Here is a 20,551-nt window from a genome sequence, read left to right as displayed (position 1 = left end):
GGGTCACACCCCCCCATTGCCACGCCCATTCTTCTCCGTCGGACGTTCCAGGCCTGCGCAAGCGCAAGAGAAACTGCCATTCCTAGTGGAGGGCGCTGATCCCACTATAGAACGCATGCGCCCCTGGCCTGTAAGCCCCGCCCCGACCCCAGCGCCGGCTCGCGAGCGCCTGCCGTTTCTCGGGGCGGGGCGGGGCGGGGCGGGGCGGGGCGGGGCGGGGGGCGGGGTCTGGGTGGGGAGGCGCGCGCCGGTGCGTGCGTGCGCGCGCGCCGCGGGCGGGCCAGTGAAGCCGGCGGTCCTGGCACGTGATCCGGGAGCGGCTTGGTCGCTTGGTGGCTCGGTCTGTCTGTCCGTCCGCGGGTGCCATCATGGCGGACGCGGCCAGTCAGGTGCTCCTGGGCTCCGGCCTCACCATCCTGTCCCAGCCGCTCATGTACGTGAAGGTGCTCATCCAGGTATGAGTCGTCGCCATCCCCTTCCCCGCCCGGCGCCTTGTTCAGTCGCCGCTGCCCTCGGCGCTTGGCGATCGGCTCCAGCCTTCCGGGCCTCTAGTACCCTGAGATGCTGCTCCTTCCCTGCCGCCTCTTCCTTCCCCTTAGGGACAGCTTCCACGGCCCGCGGCTCTTCTTCCACTGTCCGTGGGCCTTTCCCAGGTCTCGCCTCCTGCCAGGCGGGGAGGCCCGATCCTTTCCCCGCAGCCAACTGCCGTCCTGCCCTGCCTGTCTTGGTGGCTCTCTGAACTTTGTTTTTTCTTCCCTGAGGTTGATCCTGGCCAGTTGCCACCACGAGCTTCCCAGCCGTCCCCTCCAGCCCCCTCTGAAATCAGCATTCACCTCCTCTGCCCCAAACGCAAGACAGGAAATCTGTTAAAGACAAATTTGAAATTCGAGGGGAGCCAATACTTTATTAGCTTTTTTTTTCTTTCATTTTTATTTGCTACTGTTACTGCTGCTATTCTTTTCCGAGATTTTAGCACCAGATACCCAGGTAAACACAAGGAGCGCATTCAGAAGTGATAATGAAGTGGTTGCTGATTCAAATTTCGGAAGGATTCACTGAGCTCACTGAGCGCTCTCCAGCAGCAGCCCATGTGGCTCATGACAGCAAAAATCACCTCTGTCTGAGCTGGAAATAGTTCAGATGAAAGAGTTCAAGCATTTATGTTAGTTTTTGATCTACTCTGAAACAATCCTTAGATGGTATTTTATTCACAGGCAAGTAAGCCAGGTTTTAACTAGTGATACCCTATTCCATAGTATTTTCAATTGCCTTTCCAGAATTCCCTGTGATGAGCATGCCATTCATTTTTTTAAAACCTTTGTTGAAAGTTGACATAATTATGTCATGCATAGTACCAAGGAAGGAGCAGTTGTTAGAACTCCTGTCCTCACTTGTCCTACCTTTCTTTCAGAAGTATGCACGACACTAGGGAGAGCCACATTTCTTAATTTGAGTTGATACTTCTCTAAAATACGTGTTGCCAGGTTGACCCGTTGGATTCAGATTCCGTATGTAAAAGCCCACTATAAATTGAATTATTTTAACTAAGAACAAAGACTTTGATTGAAATGTGCTGTGACATCTAAAACAGAATTGGCACATTTGTAGCTAGATGGTGTCTTGAGGTGACGTTTCACAATAAATCTGATATGAGCCCATTACTCAACTTCTTCAGGAGGCAGGGTTTCGTAGTGACATTGAGAGCTCTTGCTTCAAAAATTTGAATATCCTTAACCCTGTTTACACAACTTCTATGTCACCAAGTGTCTTAAGGGTTTTGGTGTAATTTTTAAATACTCAGTTTTAAAAATAGTGGTATGGTAACACTTTGAGGGAGCTCAGGAATTACTTCATTGAACAGGTTAAGAATTACAGCAGTAGTGGATCAAAGCCAAGTCCTATGTCATTCATTCTCTCAAGTTTCCCATTACTACTAAAAATGCTGAATATATTGTAAAACTAAAATCATAATCATTAACTGTAAAGTGTCCTTCATTAGATTGTTAATGAAATGACAGTCTGCTTATTTAATATGGATTTAGCTTATAAATATTTCCCACATGAATTATCCAGCGCTCTCTGCATTTGCCTTTTGAGTGTTTCATCTTGCTAGCCAAATACAAAGTTGATGGTGGCTTAGTCTTCTGTTTTGTTCAAATATAAAAAATGCATTCAGGGCACCTGGCTGACTCCGTGGGTATAAGTGTCTTTTAATCTCTCAGCCGTGAGTTCAGCCCCACTTGGGTGGGTCAGTCAGTGCTGTGTCCCAACTCTCGGTTTTGACTCAGGTCATGATCTCAAGGGTCGTGAGATTAAGCCCTGCATCAGGCTCCATTCTCAGTGCCAAATCTACTTTAGATTCTCCCTTTGCCCCTGCCTTCCACCCCCTTCCCTAGCGCATCCATTCTCTCTCTAAGATAAATGAGTAAGTCTTTTATGTAGGGACTCTTGAGTGGCTTAGTGGGTTGAGCGTCTGCCTTTGGCTCAGATCGTGATCCCGGGTTTCTGGGATCCAGTCTCACATTCAAGTCCCACATTTGGTTCCTTGCTCAGCGGGGAGCCTGCTTTTCCCTCTGCCTGCTGTTCTCTCTGCTTGTGCTCACATACTCCCTGTCTCTATCAAATAAATAAATAAATCCTTTTTAAAAATCTTTTTTTGGGGGGACGCATGGGTGGCTCAATGGGTTAAAGCCTCTGGCTTCGGCTCAGGTCATGGTCTCAGGGTCCTGGAATTTAGCCCCACATCGGGCTCTCTGCTCAGCAGGATGCCTGCTTCCTCCTCTCTGCCTCTCTGCTTACTTGTCATCTGTGTCTGTCAAATAAATAAATAAATAAAAATCTTAAAAAAAAATTTTTAAGTGTTAGGTTTGCTTTAGAAAGTATTTTTTTTTTAAGATTTTATTTATTTATTTGAGAGAGAGAGAGACAACATGAGACGAGAGAGGTCAGCGGGAGAAGCACAGCAGGAAGCCCTATGCGAGACTCAATCCAGGGACTCCAGGATCATGACCTGAGCAGAAAGCAGTGGCTTAACCAACTGAGCCACCCAGGTGCCCCTGGAAAGTATTTTTGATACTCCTCAGTAAACTGTAGCTTTCCTAACACAAAAGTTCCCTTATTTTATATTCAGTTTTATATTTGTCCATCTCAGCTACATGGTTTACTTTGTAGAATTTGAACCAAAAGAAAGCTTGGAGTTTATTGAAACAAGTCTTACCAGTTGACAGAATAAGAAACTGACAAGGATGATACTTCATGATTGCCTTGGAAAACATACACTACACTGCATTTTCACTGGGGTTAAAAATTATAACCTTGCAGCCAATACATTTTGGGGAATATTGCTTGGTATTGATATATTCTCTTGTTTTTGAAGGTGGGATATGAGCCTCTTCCTCCAACAATAGGACGAAATATTTTTGGGCGGCAAGTATGTCAGCTTCCTGGTCTCTTTTGTTATGGTAAGTGTTTTTGATTTATTTGGAATTTGGAGGACATTGAGAACGGTGTTAGGTAGGCAGGAGTTATAGAAAAAAAAAGATCTAGAAAGCCTGTTTACATGACATTTCTATGTAACCCTTTCTTCCAGCTGGAATTTAAATCTCTGACTTGTGTTCTCAGCTCAGCACATTGCGAGCATCGATGGGAAGCGTGGGTTGTTCACAGGCTTAACTCCAAGACTGTGTTCAGGTGTCCTTGGAACTGTGGTCCATGGTAAAGTTTTACAGGTAAGAAAATCAAGTAATCTTCCCAAAGATTTCGATTTCTTTTTATGCAGTTTGTTTTTCTGACCAAGAGCAATTTCAAAGATATATTTAAGACCAGGTCCTTTCTTCTCTTGAAAACATTTACTTCAAATACCCATTCTTAAGTCTTCCCTGGGATGCAAAGGGAATTTGTATAAAATGAAGGGATAGATTTTGATCTGCAGTCCTTCTTCCTCTGAACCAGTCATTCTGAGCAGAAACACTTACTTGATCTCCTGTGTAGCTCATTTTATTTCTTCAAAGAAGGAAGGAAGCTGATTGAAGCACATATTTCTTTCTGGAGTTATTTTCCTCTTATTTCTAACATTACCGCTAGTAAAATGTTCTCTGTTACAAGCTTATTTTTTATGTATTTATTTATTTATTTTTAAAAGATTTTTATTTTATTTATTTCAGACAGAGATCACTAGTAGGCAGAGAGGCAGGCAGAGCGGGGGTGGGGGGGGGAACCAGGCTCCCCGCTGAGCAGAGAACCCAATGCGGGGCTTGATCCCAGGACCCTGAGATCATGACCTGAGCTGAAGGCAGAAGCCCAACCCACTGAGCCACCCAGTTACCCCTTATGTATTTATTTTTTAAAATATTTTATTTATTTTTAAAGTAAGCTCCACTCCCAGAGTGGGACATGAACTCACAATCCTGAGATCACAAGTCGAACGTGCTATGGACTGAGCCAGCCAGGCACCCCAGAAACTTGTTTTTTAAAAAAATTAACAAGGGGCACCTGGGTGGCTTGGTGGGTTAAAGCCTCTGCCTTCATCTTGGGTCATGATCCCAGGGTTCTGGGATTGAGCCCCACAACGGGCTCTCTGCTCAGCGGGGAGCCTGCTTCCTCCTCTCTCTGCCTGCCTCTCTGCCTACTTGTGATCTCTGTCAAATAAATAAATAAATAAAATCTTTAAAAAGAAAAAAACTTAACAAAAGGAACGTAAAAGTCAGGACAGTGGTTATCTGTGGGGAGAGAGGGGGGAAGGGATCATGCATGGGGCTCAGGGGTAATGGAAATTATTTTCCTTGACCTGGATCATGACTACATGGATATTTGCCTTTTAATTATTTATTCTGTTTTACATTTGTATTTTATGCACTGTTTCTGCTAATGTGTTATGTCACACAAATTTGGGGTTGGGGAACACCTTTTTTTTAACCTCACCAAAGTACACATCAGGCTTGCGGTTACTTTTGGGAAGTGGGGGAAGAGATGAGAGGTGGAACTTCGTCTGTTTCTGTGGCGTTTTATTTTAAGAAGGCCAGAGCTCTGAAACAAAAGGGGCAACTGTTAAACATGTTTAACCTTGGTAATGGATATATGTAGGTGAATTATTAATTTTTCTTATGTTGGCAGTGTTTCCTAAAATGTTTGTTAAAATATCAAGGTTATGGGGTGCCTGGGTGGCTCAGTTGATTAGGCGTCTGCCTTTAGCTCAAGACATGATCCCAGGGTCCTGGGATGGAGCCTCACATCAGGCTCCCTGCTGAGCAGGGAGCCTGCTTCTCCCCCTGCTTGTGCTCTCTTTCTGTCAAATAAATAAATAAAATCTTAAAAAAAAAAAAACAAAACACCCAAAAAACCAAGGTTACATTTCTTTCTTTCTCACGGATCCTCTTGTTTTGCCAGCTTCTTTTCACCTCCAATGCCAAAGCTAATGATTCTGATGGTGCTGGTTTCTCAGTTTTACCAATTACCATGTAGGTCAAACAGAATGGCCCTTTATTGTATTTATAAAGGTGTTATGAATACAAATTCCGCACCGCTTAGAACAGTCCATGGGAAGGTATTTAGCATGAGTGTGGTGGAGAATATAAAACTAAGGGATTTCTGGTTCATTATTCTGTCTCCTACTGGCACCAAGGTATGTTAGCCTCTGTGCTCTTAACTCTCCAAAAATTTCACAACAGGGGCGCCTGGGTGGCTCAGTTGGTTAAAGCCTCTGCCTTCGGCTCAGGTCATGATCCCAGGGTTCTGGGATCAAGCCCCGAATGGGGCTCTCTGCTCAGCAGGGAGCCTGCTTCCCTTCCTCTCTGCCTGCCTCTCTGCCTACTTGTGATCTCTGTCTGTCAAATAAATAAATAAAATCTTTTAAAAAAAAAAAGTCACAACATATGCTAACCAAATCTATGTATTACTATCAACCTAGGTAATACATCAAATGTATTAAATTCCAATTGGTTACTGTTTATTTAAACAATACTTGGCACAGTCCTTCCTTTACTTTCGTAGGCTTTAACATTAACCAAGTTCTAATGTTTTATCATCTGATGAGCGTATCTTGATTTTGTTAAAGTTTCATGATCTAATTGGCTTAGATTTTTTAAAAGTTTTTATGTGAATTCCAATTAGTTAACATACAGTGGAATATTAGTTTCAGGTGTACAATATGGGGATTCAGCACGTCTATACAACACCTGGTGCTCATCACGACAGCCGCCCTCCTTAATCCCCATCACCCATTTCACCCATCCTCCCCCTCCCTCTGGTAACCATCAGTTTGTTCTCTCTAGTTAAGGGTCTGTTTCTTGGTTTGTCTCCCTCTTTTTTCTTTCCCTATGATCGTTTGTTTTGTTTCTTAAATTCCACATATGAGTGCTAATTGGCTTAGATTTTAAATTCTCTTCAGCCCTCCTTGATTTCTGAGTGGGAGAGGTTCTCTAGTAGTTGCCTCACATGGAAGCTGTTTCACCCCTCAGTCATTTCATTATTCTCTACACGCATTCTTTTTTTTTTTTTTTTTTTAAGTAAGCTCTGTGCCCATTGTTGGGCTTGAACTCAGAAGCCCCGTGACACTGAGATCAGGAGTTGCTTGCTGTACCCACTTTACACTTACTCTTCTTGTCATGCCTGTGGGCCAGATGTGGAAACTTGCAGGTGACCCCTGGGTCTGAGTAATGGAGTCTTAATGGGCCCAAGCTTTCGGTGGATTGATGCCTGGCCTTTTGTCCCCAGCCACACCCTCCCCTGGGCTCAGTGAAATTGTTGCCATTGCTTAAGTGAGCTTAATGGGAAGGCATCTGTCACGGAGTCAGCTGGTTTTGTGTATAGACTTAGACCAAAAGTAAGAGTACTGCTTGAGAACAAGTTCCTTTACCTACAGGAAAAGTAAGCTCGAGTGGAATTAAGCAGGTGCCCTGAATATGTGTTTACTTGTGGCATGACAGGGAATTGATTCTATACTTACTATCAAAAGCAGCTTTTTGCATCAGGAAAAAAGACCAGTTCAGGGTTGTTGAAATTGTTAGCCGTTATAAGAAAGAGTTCTGTATACCTGAACAAGAATGAAATTGAATTCTGTTCAGAATAATGTAGAAAGGACAGGTAGGAAATTTTACTAACAGGGTAAAAAAAGCTAAGTCTAGAAATGAGCAAGAATTTTTAAGTACACGTGAAACTGAAACTATTAGAATTACTTTAACTAAAGACCTGGAATTTGACCCCAAAACATCATTTTGCTTCGTCTTGAAATTTATTCTCTTTGTTCTGAATTTTTTAAAAAAATCTTTTTACAGAAGAAAGTATTGTCTTTTTTTTAATCTGGTAGGATTAGTGGCTCTATTGTCTCTGATTCTTTCATTTCACCTATCCCATCTTCTGTTTCTAAATAGCCCACAAATAGTATTTCCTCTTCCAATATAGTCTGAACTCTGGCAGTATTCAGTATTTTGGAAGAGAACAGAATCTTCTCTCTTGCTTGTTTTAGAAACAGTCAGATACAAACAGAAAAGTGAGACAATTTTTAGCTATTCTGACTTGGCACCAATTCTCTGTTCTTTTGTACAGTGAAGAAAAGAGCCTTGCAGTAATTTGGTATTGGTACTACTTTTTTTTTTTTTTAAGTGAGGTAAAATTAGTACATAACATTTTTAAGTTTCAGGTGTACAGCATTGTAATTTGACATCTATATTTGTTACAGAATGATCTTGTGGTTAACATCCATCACCATACAATTGACCCCCTTTCCCCACTTCGCCCATCTTCCATCCCCTTCCCTTCTGGTAACCTGTTCTTCCTGAGTTTGGTTGGTTGGCAGGTTGGTTTACAGTCCACATGTGAGTGAAATCACAGCTTTTGTCTTTCTCTTTCTGATTTATTTCACTTAACTTGATACCCTCAAGGTCCACCCATGTTGTCACGAATAGCAAGATTTCAGGCTCCTGGGTTGCTTGGTTGGGTGGCTGCCTTTTGCTCAGCACATGATCCTAGAGTCCTGGTATCGAGTCCTGCATCCAGCTCCTGGCTCTGCAGGGAGTCTGCTTCTACCTCTGACCTTCTCCCCTCTCATGCTCGCTCACTTGCTCTCTCTCTCTCTCTCAAATAAATAAATGAAATTTATTTTTTTTTAATGGCAATATTTCTTTTTCTTTTTTTTTTTTTAATGGCTGAGCAGTATTCCATTGTGCTTAGATACCATAATTTCCTTATCCATTCACCCATCAGTGGCCATTTAGGTTGTTTCTGTATCTTGGCTATTATGAATAATGCTGCTATAAACATCAGGGTGCATATGTTTTATCAAATTTAGTGTTCATATTCTCGAGAGGTGGAATGGCTGGATTTTATGGTGGTTCTTTTAAAATTTTTTTTTTTTTTTTTTAAGTAAGTAATCTCTATGCACAGGGTGCCTGGGTGGCTCAGTCAGTTAAGCATCTGCCTTTGGCTCAGCTCATGATCCCAGGTTTCTGGGATTGAGCCCCACATCAGGCTCCTTGCTCAGTGGGGAGCCTGCTTCTCCCTCTCCCTTTGCCTACTACTGCCCTTGCTTGTGCTCTGTCTCTCACACTCTCTCTCTGTCAAATAAAACAATATTTTTTTAAAGATTTTATTTATTTATTTGACAGAGAGAGATCACAAGTAGGCAGAGAACTGATCCAGGGGTGCTGGGATCGAGCCCCATCTCGGGCTCCCTGCTCGGCGGGAAGCCTGCTTCTCCCTCTCCCACTTACCCTGCTTGTGTTCCTTCTCTCGTTGTGTCTCTGTCAAATAAAATTTTTAAAAAACAATAAAAAAATAATCTCTGTGCACAACATGGGGCTTAAACTCAGCCCCAAGATCAAGATTCACATGCTTTACCAACTGAGCCAACCAAGCACCCCTATGATAGTTCTTTTCTTAACTTTTTGAGGAACCTCCATACAGTTCCACAGTGGCTGCACTAGAGTACATTTCCAGCAACAGTATCAGGGTTCATTTTCCTCCACATCCTCCCTAACACTTGTTATTTCTTGTCTTTTTGATGATAGCCAATCTAACTGGTGTGAGATGATAGCTCATTTTGCTTTTGGTTTGCATTTCCTGATGATGAGTGACGTGGAACATCTTTTCATTTGCCTCTTGGCCGTCTGTATATCTTCTGTGGAAAAGTGTGTGTTCACATTCTCTGCCCATTTTTTTAATCAGGTTGTTTGGCAGTGGTCCTGCTTTTTCATGAAAAAGCCATGAGGCTTTTTCCATAGCTTTAATGTTAGGTTATGTTTTTACCAGCTTATTTCTGCTAAATGTGTATGTGTAGTAAATAATGCCCTTGGATTTTTAATTTTTAATTTTTTTTTTTTAATTTTAGTTTTTGGTTTGTTTTCCTATTTCTTCTTTTAGATAAGAGTTTTCATGAGCATTTGCTTGTTCCTCCAGCTGGCCAATATATGAAACTTAGCAATGAGATCATCTTAGAGACAGTTCTTTCCAATTAATTGGAAATAGAAAGTATTGGAAATATGCAGCCCAAAAAAGGAAAAAGCCAACTGTTTTATTCTCATTTTATGTCCTCTCTCAGTGACACTATGACAGCCCTAATCATCCTTTCTTTTCTCTTCTTTGTAGCATTACCAGGAATGTGACAAGGTTGAGGTATGTTGGAGCTGATTTGTATGCACGGGCCCGTTTCCCTTGCAAGTTGTTATTGCTCTTTGGTCTTTTTTCAGAGAAAGGACAAGCAGTCAGTTCCCCTTTCATCTCAGTGAGTGTTGGCATACAGGATGGCCACCAGTTTGAATAGTTCTATTTAAAACCATCAAGATATGGGTGCCTGCCTGGCTCAGTCGGTGGAGGGTACAACTCTTGATCTTAGGGTTACAGGTTCAAGCGCCACGTTACATGTAGAGATTACTTTAAAAAAATAAAACCTTTAGGGACACCTGGGTGGCTCAGTTGGTTAAGCGGCTGCCTTCGGCTTGGGTCATGATTCCATGGTCCTGGGATTGAGTCCCACATCGGGCTCCTTGCTTGGCGGGGAGTCTGCTTCTCCCTTTGCCTCTCCCCCTGCTTGTGCTCTCCCTTGTGCTCTTGTCTTCTCTCTCTCTCTCTGACAAATGGATAAATAAAATCTTTAAAAAATAAAAAATAACACCTTTTTAAAAATAACAATCATATCAAATTAAAAATAAAACCACCAAGATACCTGTCTTCTTTCATTTTGATTTCCAGGATTTAGGCTCTGGAAATGTAGAGAAAGAAGTCACACCTTCCTTCGACCAAGTTATCAAGGAGGTAAGAGACTGATGATGTCCTGTGCTGTTTCCCTCACTCGCAATGTATGCAATGTGGCAGTTTGTGGAGTCAGGATCATCAGGCCCATGTGTTCAGCATTTATTCCAAATAAAATAGACCTTCGGTTCAATTTGGGCTTTTCTACATGATACCATAAAAAGGAAGAAAAAAAAAAAAGCATTGCTTTCTATTTGGATTAGATGCATTTCAAGGAAACTAATTTTGTCCACTCATTTCATGTGTGAAATTGAAGAGGTTTCTACTGAAAGTCTTCTAATAGAGGTGTAAACCTCTGGCACAATTGTGTTTAAGTAGTGGCCTGCCCCTTCGTGTGTCAGATAACATCTATCAGGAGACGCTTTTACAACGTTATTCTGACTGGGGATTGTTCCTTGTACCCATTTCCCGTTCCCTCACTCTGTCAGTGGAGTTTGTTTCGTGCCTGACTTAATATTTATGGCTTTCAAAACCACTCTTTTATTTCTTAGTCTTTACATTGTTTTATTGTCTTTAGTGAGATCACAGTCTTCTAGTGAATGCTGCCTTCTAAAACACATATTCCAAAAGAAGCAGGTCTAGATGTCAAATGAATCAGCTTTGTTTTTGGTAAATTTTCTACTTTTTTTTAAAAGTAGAGGTACGTGTATTAATATGTTTTTGTGGTTTTTTTTAACTTGAGTTCACCCATCCTGTGACACGGGCTCTTCTCAGGACTATCATTGGCGCAGGGGCGAGGGATATCTTAACTAGATGACCGAAGGTGATGTTTAAATGCACAGATGAATAACGGACCTGCTGTCTTCACTACCTGCCTCCCCAGTGTTGTAATCTAATTTTCTCTGCCACTTCTTTACAGAGTCCTGGACAAGAAAGATAAACTAGGATAAATAGCGGCTCTAAGATACTGCACAGTTACAGGGTTGGGGTGGAAAAACTAGTCAGAGTTGCTCTGTTGGCACAGATTAAACAGAGCCTGACATTCGAATAACAGAGATCACAGACTCTCTGAAATCACTCTCAGGGAGAAAGCAACTTAAAAATCGAAATACCAGGCCTTGTGGTTTTATCCCAGCTGGGTTAGTGTTTAGCTAGCGAGCCTCTTAATCTTTGGATTGGTTGTTCCAATCTGTAAAATTGAGAAGATAACAGAAATCTGCTTTGCACGTCAGTTTTGAGAAGTAACCATAACAGAACACTGAAACCCAGGAGGAAAGGTAAGAGAGGATAACAGTGTATTATACCGTACCACATTCAGGGCAAGGGTGCTGTGCCGCCCACATTACTTCTCGCAGGAATCCAAGTGTCATCTGTTTAGGTTTCAAACGTGTGTGTTGATTGTTTCTAGACGACTCGAGAGATGATGGCCCGTTCTGCTGCTACCCTCATCACACATCCCTTCCATGGTAGGTTTACAGTTGGTGACTGAAATCTGATTTGTGACCCACCTTTCATAGCATGGGCTCTCCTGACCTCCTAGATAGGTTGATAGGGGAGTTCACTGAAGTGCCTTGAATGCGTGTTCTTTGTTTGCCTGCTCCTTTTGGCATTTGTCCAGTTTATCCAGAGAGCAAAGTGTTTTTAGATGGAAAAACTTTTTTCTTTTTCAGGGCTATCAAAGTTTATCTCGACATAGTTTTAAAAATCTTTTCTCTGTTCTGCAGTGATTACTCTGAGATCTATGGTACAGTTCATTGGCAGAGAATCCAAGTACTGGTAAGTGTTTTTGTTTTCCCATATTCAGAGAGATCTTTCGAAGTGTTTTATATTTTAATGGTGCCTTAGAGTTTACAGAGCAAATTGAGAGATCATTTGTTCTGCACAAAAATGAACGAAAAAATGGTAAAATGGAAGACAGTGGCCCAGGCAGGTTTAGGAACCTTCCCAGGATCTCAGAGTAAGTTGCAGAGCCACTGAAGCCAAAATTTACCCTGACTCCATGTGACTGCACCCTTGGGTAGTCCTGTCTCCACTCCTGTCTCCAAATTCAGCTGTCTTTGCAGAGTGAGAGTGGCAGAAAGGGAGGGTGGGGTATAAATTTCCTTGTCAAAAGTGATCATTGAACAGTTTTTTTTAATAGCTCCAAAATAATCTTCATGTATTTTTGCCTTTCCATCTTCTGTACCTAGTGGACTTTATGATTCCATAGTAACCATCTATCGTGAAGAGGGCATCCTAGGATTTTTTGCGTAAGTAAATTGTTGATTTACATGTGCAGTTATTTGTGGGGGTGGAAAGCTTTAATGAAAATCAGGACACTACTCATTGTTTAATCCTTGGAGAAAATGTACTCTCGGGGTTTACTTCATGTGACACTCTGTTAAAGCCCCTCAGACTTAAATTCTGTTGTAAAGATCCCAGACTTTGCTTCTGGACGTCTAAAACATTGGATATTAGGGTTTTGGTTTTTGTTTGGGGGTTTTTCGTTTTGTTTTCAGTTCTGTTAAAATTTTGTTAAATTCATTCCAAGTTTCTACCTTTATAATAAGTTCCTATTGTGCAGTAGATAAACTAGAGAAACTTAATTTTTGAAAAATAGGAAAATGATCTTCCTTATCCTGAGAGTAATACATTTTTGCAAGGCTGTATTCACTCCCTTGGGTTTCCTTTGGAAGAACTTAGACTACCACTCTCGTTCTTCTTTTAATAAGGAAAACTAGAAATGGTCCTCTTTCATTTTCAGAGTATTGCCATGTAACTGGGATTTTTTTGTTTGTTTTTTAGTTTTTTTGGAGTATGATAACCTGGGAGGGGGGTCCCCTGGATCACTCAGCTGGTAGAGCATATAGCTCTTGATCTCAGGGTCTTGAGTTCAAGCCCCATGTTGGGCATGGAGACTACTAAAAAAAGAAAGAAAAAGAAAGAAAGGAAGAAAGAAAGAAAGAAAGAGAGAGAGAGAGAAAGAAAGAAAGAAAGAAAGAAAGAAAGAAAGAAAGAAAGAAAGAAAGAGAAAAAGTAAATGGTCTAGGAGATAGGATAGCTATTAAATTCTTACTTTAGAGATTAGAAAAAGTTGGTGCTCTGGGAAGTTCATTTGCTCTGGTCACACAGCTGGTGAGTGATGGACATGGCATTTGAACCCTGGTCTTCAGTCTGTGGGTGATGTTCATCCTGCTGTGCTGTGCTGCATCACCTCGGCCGCTTAGGCCCTGGGAATCTGTTTTTTGACGTCCCTCACCCATGTCTGTTTGAGCCATTCTCGTTTTGTAATTTTGTAGTCACTTTCGGCCCTGTCAGATCTGAATGTCAAGTAGCTTAGCCAAAGTCATATTTAAGTCTCTCCAAAACAAGCAGATTTTTGTCCCCCCTGCTCATAGTTCTTAATAGTCAGGTGAGCCCATTAGGTGAAGCTTTGAGGGCATAGAGCTGGCCTGCATTTGTCAAATGGGAATGAAAGTCGTTGGAGATTAACCTCAAGTACAGTTACATTAACTAGGATGAACTAGTCTGTACTAATTCCAGCATTTGTTGTCTTTTTTTTTTTTTTTTTATTTGACAGAGATAGAAATCACAAGTTGGCAGAAGTAGGCAGAGAGGCAGGCAGAGAGAGAGGGAGAAGCAGGCTCCTTGCTGAGCAGAGAGCCTGATGTGGGGCTTGATCCCAGGACCCCGAGATCATGACCTGAGCTGAAGGCAGAGGCTTAACCCACTGAGCCACCCAGGCGCCCCATGTCTTTTCAGTTCTCTTGAAGACTTTGAAATCTTTCTTTGAGAAGTGTTTGTATTGAGTGGATTATCTTTTTACTGATCGCAGTTCTTGGCTCTTATTTTTCTTATTTCTTCATGTAGGGGTCTTATTCCCCGCCTCCTAGGTGACATCATTTCTTTGTGGCTCTGTAACTCACTGGCCTACCTCGTCAATACCTATGCACTGGACAGTGGGGTAGGTGTGATCTGGATAAGATGTGTTGGGGCTGACTTTATTGTATTCACTGGGAGGCTTGGTTAGCTTCACAGTAACGTGGTGGGGCCCCTGGCTGGCACAGGAAGTGGAGCATGTGACTCTTAACCTCAGGGTCATGAGTTCAGACCCCAAGTTTAGGATGGAATCTATTTTAAAAAATGATAAAGTGGCACTTCATTATGTTTTTGCCAGACTCATTGTTACATGGCTAAACACTGTCAGTCAAGTTTTGAAAGGCTAATGGATTGACCTATACTATTTACCGTAGAAAGATGCACCTGAAAAAGTCCCTGGGGTATAGCCGAGTAAGCCTAAGAAATCTGTCCCTGTCTCTGTGCTGCCGGGAGACGGCCTCGGTATTGATAGATGATTTTTGCAGATACTATGAAGCAGGACAGTTTCATAGTGTACCAAGGGTTATTTCGTCCAATCTGAGACGTTAAAGGGATTCCTGGACTGGGCTTCTTAGGAACCTCAGCCTGGGAGGTTTTAACAGTTAGCCTTTCCTGGAAGCTGCGGGCCTCTCTGCACAGAGGCAGCCCCGTAGCATGGTGGAAAGTAGAACACACACAGGGAGGACTAAACCCACGCAGCACGCTTCTGCAGTACGGAGGCTGGTCTCTGCAGCATCTGGGACACAGCGGGGCGCACACAGAGGTAGTCACTTGTCCCTCGGATACACCATAAATATTGTTTCTGGGGATTGGATTTCTAGGACGTGGGAAAAGGTTACCAGTCTCATTGCCTTTTTTTTTTTTTTTTTTTTTTTTTTTTTTTTAATCCTGGGCCTATTATATTTGTTCCTCCGCCATCACATAGTCTCCTGCGAATTTGTTTCTTCATGTTGAATCAAGTTGATCATTTTGTCCCCTGCCTGTCTATACTCAGGGGCTCATACTCAGTATTTTATGTTTTCATCTTGAAATTCATTTTCTGGCTGTCAAAGAAATTAAAAATTTAGAGATAGAATAGATTGAGATGGTAGGAGACAATTCGCCCTTAACATCATCTTAATTTTCTTACTCGTTCTAATACAGATTTTTCTTCCTGTTTTAGGTTTCCACCATGAGTGAAATGAAGAGTTATTCCCAAGCTGTCACAGGAGTGAGTTTTTTAAAATCCTCTTGACCTAGGGATAGTTGTGTTTTGTTTCATTTTCTTTTTAATTTCACCTGGGTCATGTGTTATCACTGCTTTAAGGCAACGAGATGTCTCAAAGGAGAGTCTCAAGTTTGTTAACGTCTGTCAGAGGCGAGGATAACCCAGAGTCCCTGCGTCACAGGAACGGCACTAACAAGCCCACATGGTTTGGTCTATTTGGCTTTCAGGGGGGTGGGAGGGACATGTGGGCGTTTCTCACCACGTCCTAGCCCGCAGGCCTCAGGCCTGCTTCCCCCTGCTGATCTGCCCCGGAGAGCTTCACCCTCTTGAGTCATGTGGCGTCTTCTCCCTCTTGAGTCCTGGTATTTGACTCCCGAAGTAGCTTCCATCGTCTTTAGAAGGACATGCATAATTTCTTACTATCTCAGGGATGTTTTGAAATGCTTCATTGTATTTAATGGCGTTTACTTTTTCTGTTAAATCATGTCCTTGAGTTTACTTGAAAGAAGACTCAATCGCAGTAAGAGAAGCCTTCTGGTCTTCAGTTAAACTGTTGGATAATGGGGATGTTAGGAGGAGGTATCCTGTTCAGGCTCAAAAACGCGTAATTTCTTCTTTCCTGGGATGCTGAGAAAGCCAAACCACCGTTGGAGTGTTGACCATAGTGGGAGGCAGAGGAAGAAGAGACTAAAGATTCAGAATGACCTAATAACTTAGCTGTCTTTTTACCACTTTACAGTTTTTTGCCAGTATGTTGACCTATCCCTTTGTGCTTGTCTCTAATCTCATGGCTGTCAACAACTGTGGGTAAGTGCCTTGCATTTCTTATCCCATTCACCTGACAGAGCAGTCCGGGGAGAGATTTGAGGAAGAAAAGTACAGTTGATGCCATTACTAGATTTCCTGAATTTCTACTCTCTCCGCTCCATGCACCAGCAACGGTATCAGCTTATATTCTAAGCAGCCCCCTCATATCCTCTCTTAGAATAGAGAAGGGCGCAAAGACTATTTCTCAAGTGCTTACAGACAGTGTACGCTTGACTGTGGTTTAAGTGGGATTGTGATCAAATTACTGGATTTCCACATTCTTCCCTGTTTTTCCTAGGGGCTGCATGGAGAAAGTAAGTTTTAAAGAAAGAAAAAGTAGGAAATTCGGTTCCTAGAAATGTTTTTTCTTTCTTTCATGGGAAGGTTTTTAACCTTTCACTGTATGGGTCGGGGAGGGTGGGTGGCGGTATGGCGTGAATACCGCTGATTGCCAGCTTCTAGATGCCAAGTGCCTGCACCACACTGAGCAGAAGTTTTGCCTCTTGCTTTAGTTCATTGTTCGAATATAGTCCCCTACACAGTGTGCCATTAGACCTGTCATGGTTTTCAAACCAGATGTCAAGCAAAGAGCCATGTGGAGTTTTAAACATAGTTGTATTCCATATCCTGTCGTCTTCTCTTTGTTTTGTGTCTTAAGACCCTGAGATCAAGAGCTACATGCTCTAAAATTCCAAATTACCAATCACCTGGGATTAGTAGGGCAGTGGCCACATTTTAGCTCAGAGCATACACGAAAGATGAGTTGAATGTATTATTATTCCTTACAGATTTTTATTTTTATTATTATTTTTTAAATATTTGTTAATTTGACAGAGAGATAACAAGTAGGCAGAGAGGCAGACAGAGAGAGAGAGGAGGGAAGCAGGCTCCCCACTGAGCAGAGAGCCCACTACAGGGCTCGATCCCAGGACACCGGGATCATGACCTGAGCCAAAGGCAGAGGCTTAACCCACTGAGCCACCCAGGTGCCCCGTCCTTACAGATTTTTAGGGAGGAAGTGATTCTGGGTTCTACCTGAGTAAAGCATGTGGTCGCCAGTTTTTAGGTTCTTTTGAACACTTAGGTTTTGTTTTTTGTTTGTTTGTTTTTTTAAGATTTTATTTTTTTATTTATCTGATAGACACAAAGAGAGCACAAGCAAGGGGAGCAGCAGAGGGAGAGGGAGTAGCAGACTCTCCAGTCATCAGGGACCCTGATGGCGGGGCTCGATCCCAGGACCCTAAGATCATGATCTGAGCCAAAGGCGGACGTGTAATGGACTGAGGCACCCAGGCGCCCCACCACTTAGTTTTTAAATCTCCTTTCTCTGTACTTTAATCACATAATTGCTATATTCTAGAATTACAGTCATTCTCAAAAACCTGGGTGTTTTAGAAGATTCATAACTGGTTGAAGTTTGTGTTTACTTGTTTCAAAACCTAAAGACGAGGGGTGCCTGCCTGGCTCAGTCGGGGAGCAGGCAACTCGATCTCAGGGTCATGAGTTCTAGCCCCACATTGGGTGTTGAGATTACTTTAAAAAAAAAAAAAAGAAAGAAAGAAAAGACCTAAATATGAGGGAGGGAAATCCTTTCTGGATGCTTTTTTTTTCCCTGCTCCAGTCCATTGAAACTAAAATCGCCTCTTGGGGAACTTTCTAGGTAGGAGAATATTTTGACCAAGATTTATCAAACTCTTGGGGCACCTGGGTGGCTCAGTGAGTTGAAGCCTCTGCTTTCGGCTCAGGTCATGATCCCAGGGTCCTGGGATCGAGCCCCAGATCGGGCTCTCTGCTCAGTGGGGAGCCTGCTTCCCTCCTCTCTCTCTCTGTCTACTTGTGAGCTCTCTCTGTCGGATAAATAAAATCTTTAAAAAATAAAAAAAGATTTATCAAACTCTTGAGAGAATGCTTTGGAAATATTAATTTGAATGGCTCATTTTTTTTTTTTTCCCCCTGTTTCAGGCTTGCTGGTGGATGCCCTCCTTACTCCCCAATATATACTTCTTGGATAGACTGCTGGTGCATGCTGCAAAAAGAGGTACTTCTGTCTCATTCTCTTTCTCTCTCTTTCTGTCTCCATTCTTCCCTCCCTCCTCACCCCTCCTCTCTCTCATACTTTATTTTGTTTTTGTTTGTTTTCTTAAATAATGTCTCTGGAATCCCGGGTTAATTTTTGTAGGTTGCCCCTTAGTTACCAGTTATGCACCTTTTACACTGTTCTGTGTGTCACTCCAGCACAACAGTAAAGTGTGCTGCGTAGAAATATCAGGAGGGGTCATGAATTAAGAATCCCTAGATGTAACCGAGAAACCATTTGAGTGATCACATTCAAATTATAAATAAGGTCTGGGTAGATGATTCTCCTGGATGTTAAAACGATGGCCCCAATTTCAGATTCTTTTTTTCTAACGTCACCTCTTTTTTGTAAATTCTCAGGATCTCCTTATATATTCATGTGTTTTTCTCCAGTATAGTAGAGAGGAAACTGAGAAACGAGAGGTTGTTGATGACGTTCTTTGTCATAGTGATGATGATGGAGCTGGTCTCTCCTAGTCTTTTTAGAGAATGATTTTGTCCAGACTCCAGTTTCTTCTTTGTTATTGCTGTGAGGTATGTCATCTGCAACCACAAATTCTCAGTCCAGGCAAAGCTTTGTTAGGAACCAAAATAATGGGTGGCTGTGCACTAAATTTAACACAGGATCACATTAAATGGCCATCAGTTTTAAGCTGTTTTGAAGTGGCACACACTTTTTCAAAGATTGTCGAAGCTAGTGTATGAGGACTCTCTTTATCACGTTATATCATAGCACTGGCAATGCCTGTGAGAAAGGCCTCTGTTCACAGAGCTCAGGCTTCCCCAGCCTGACCTCCAAAAGAAAAGGCCTAAGTGCTCCTGTAGTTGCCTTTACCCAGCACCCATGCCAGGCAAGCCCCTGTGATCAGGCTGGAATGCTTGGATGATTTCCATACAGACCTAATTTGATGTCCTGGGTTTCATTCTGAGTCTTACACTTTTACTGGGCAATCTCCTATTGTGGTTCCCATTTAAAAGGAAAGATGGACCTCTTTTCCCTACTTTCTAAGCCCTGCTGTAGGAAGGAAGCAGATAGAAAATGTATTAGGGTATCAGACACCTTACCTGGGGAGCAGTAAGTCCTCTAAGCGCTTAACACAACAAATCTTGATGGGGTATTTACTGTATATCAGGCATCACGCTGAGAGCCACCTGTGTACCAGATCCTGTAATCCTCAAAATAACCGTATGAGGATAGGTACCATTCTTTATCATCCCACTTCACATCTGAAGAGATTGGGACTTTGAACCATTCAGTAACGCTAATTGTATAACCCAGGGCTACCCAGCCTATATTTGTGGGAGCAGGATCTATGTGCAGTCTAAGTTCAGAGTCTGTTCAATTAAGCTTACAACATTATTACTCTCGTTGTAAGATTTTAGAAGTATTTCCTAAAGCTCTGACCATTCCATTGAAAAGTAAATAAAAGCTAGCCCTTCATGAGTGGTGGGACCATGTCAGCACCCTCTGTGTATTGACTCATGATAACCTAGCTAGCAAGTGTCAGAGCCAGAATCCAAACTGTGAGTTCTGTGTAAGGAAGAGATCCTTGCCTTACACATGTGGCAACATCGTAGTTAGCTTCCAGAAAGCTCGGCTGGAGCCGGAAAGCCCCAGTCTCACCCTGGCCCATTTAGTCACGTCTCCAGAAAAGTGTCCAGATGCATCTCTCTGCTGATTTGGACTAGCTGACCTCATGTTCACACTAGACTTTATTTGTTTTTATTTTATTTTTTTTTTCCAGGGAAATATGAGCCGAGGAAATAGCTTGTTTTTCCGGAAGGTCCCCTTTGGGAAGACTTATTGTTGTGACCTGAGAATGTTAATTTGAAGATGTGGGGCAGGGACAGTGACATTTCTATAGTCCCAGATGCACAGAATTATGGGAGAGAATGTTGATTTCTATACAGTGTGGCGCGCTTTTTTAATAATCATTTAATCTTGGGAAAATGGAGGTGTTTGGTGTCTGCCTTTTTTGTTGTTTTTATCAGCACTACATTATTTACCCCTGATGTTCCCCCTTTAGTTATTCTGAAATGGGACGTTTTTGCTCCAGACTCATTCTTTGTAAATGGGGGTATTTTCTCAAAAGGTATAGGCAGGTTGTCATGTGATTTGAGTCTTAATTTTAAGGCTTTGTAAAACGTAGAATACATTCTCAAGAAGAAAGAAGTAATTCTATAAAATTTTAAGAAATGTAATAAGGTAAACTATATGGGAGGTTATGAATTACCTTTTCTTTAGTAGACCTTAAAACCTCAGCATCCGCCAGAATCTGCCTCCGAATATGTGCTTCTAAGCACGTTTGATTAACCCTGTCTCTCATCCTTGAAAAAGACAATCCATTGCTAATGACCCTGGAAAATCTCCACACAGGCTATCTGCTTCTTCAGTAATAGATGATTGCCAACAACAACAAA

The 20,551-nt window shown here is 42.2% G+C and overlaps 1 protein-coding gene across 2 annotated transcripts; it reads left to right on the top strand.

The window, feature by feature from the left end:
• The first annotated feature begins 247 nt into the window (after positions 1-247).
• Positions 248-20,085, top strand: MTCH2 (mitochondrial carrier 2). Of its 2 annotated transcripts, XM_032844530.1 has the most exons (13): positions 250-455; positions 3,377-3,461; positions 3,622-3,728; positions 9,580-9,606; positions 10,183-10,245; positions 11,591-11,648; positions 11,907-11,958; positions 12,372-12,431; positions 14,032-14,125; positions 15,203-15,250; positions 15,987-16,054; positions 18,017-18,092; positions 19,876-20,085. In XM_032844530.1, the coding sequence occupies exons 1-13, from the start codon at positions 369-371 to the stop codon at positions 19,960-19,962; spliced, it is 912 nt and encodes a 303-aa protein (XP_032700421.1). In that variant the 5' UTR covers positions 250-368; the 3' UTR covers positions 19,963-20,085. The 2 variants fall into 2 exon arrangements, with proteins under 2 accessions (XP_032700422.1, XP_032700421.1); XM_032844531.1 differs by lacking the exon at positions 9,580-9,606 and having other exon boundaries at positions 248-455.
• Positions 20,086-20,551: the final 466 nt, after the last annotated feature.

The sequence above is a fragment of the Lontra canadensis genome, unplaced genomic scaffold (assembly GCF_010015895.1).
Source record: "Lontra canadensis isolate GAN:19392208 unplaced genomic scaffold, GSC_riverotter_1.0 scaffold154, whole genome shotgun sequence".
Taxonomy (NCBI): domain Eukaryota; kingdom Metazoa; phylum Chordata; class Mammalia; order Carnivora; family Mustelidae; genus Lontra; species Lontra canadensis.
This window is presented reverse-complemented; position numbering and strand designations above follow the sequence as displayed.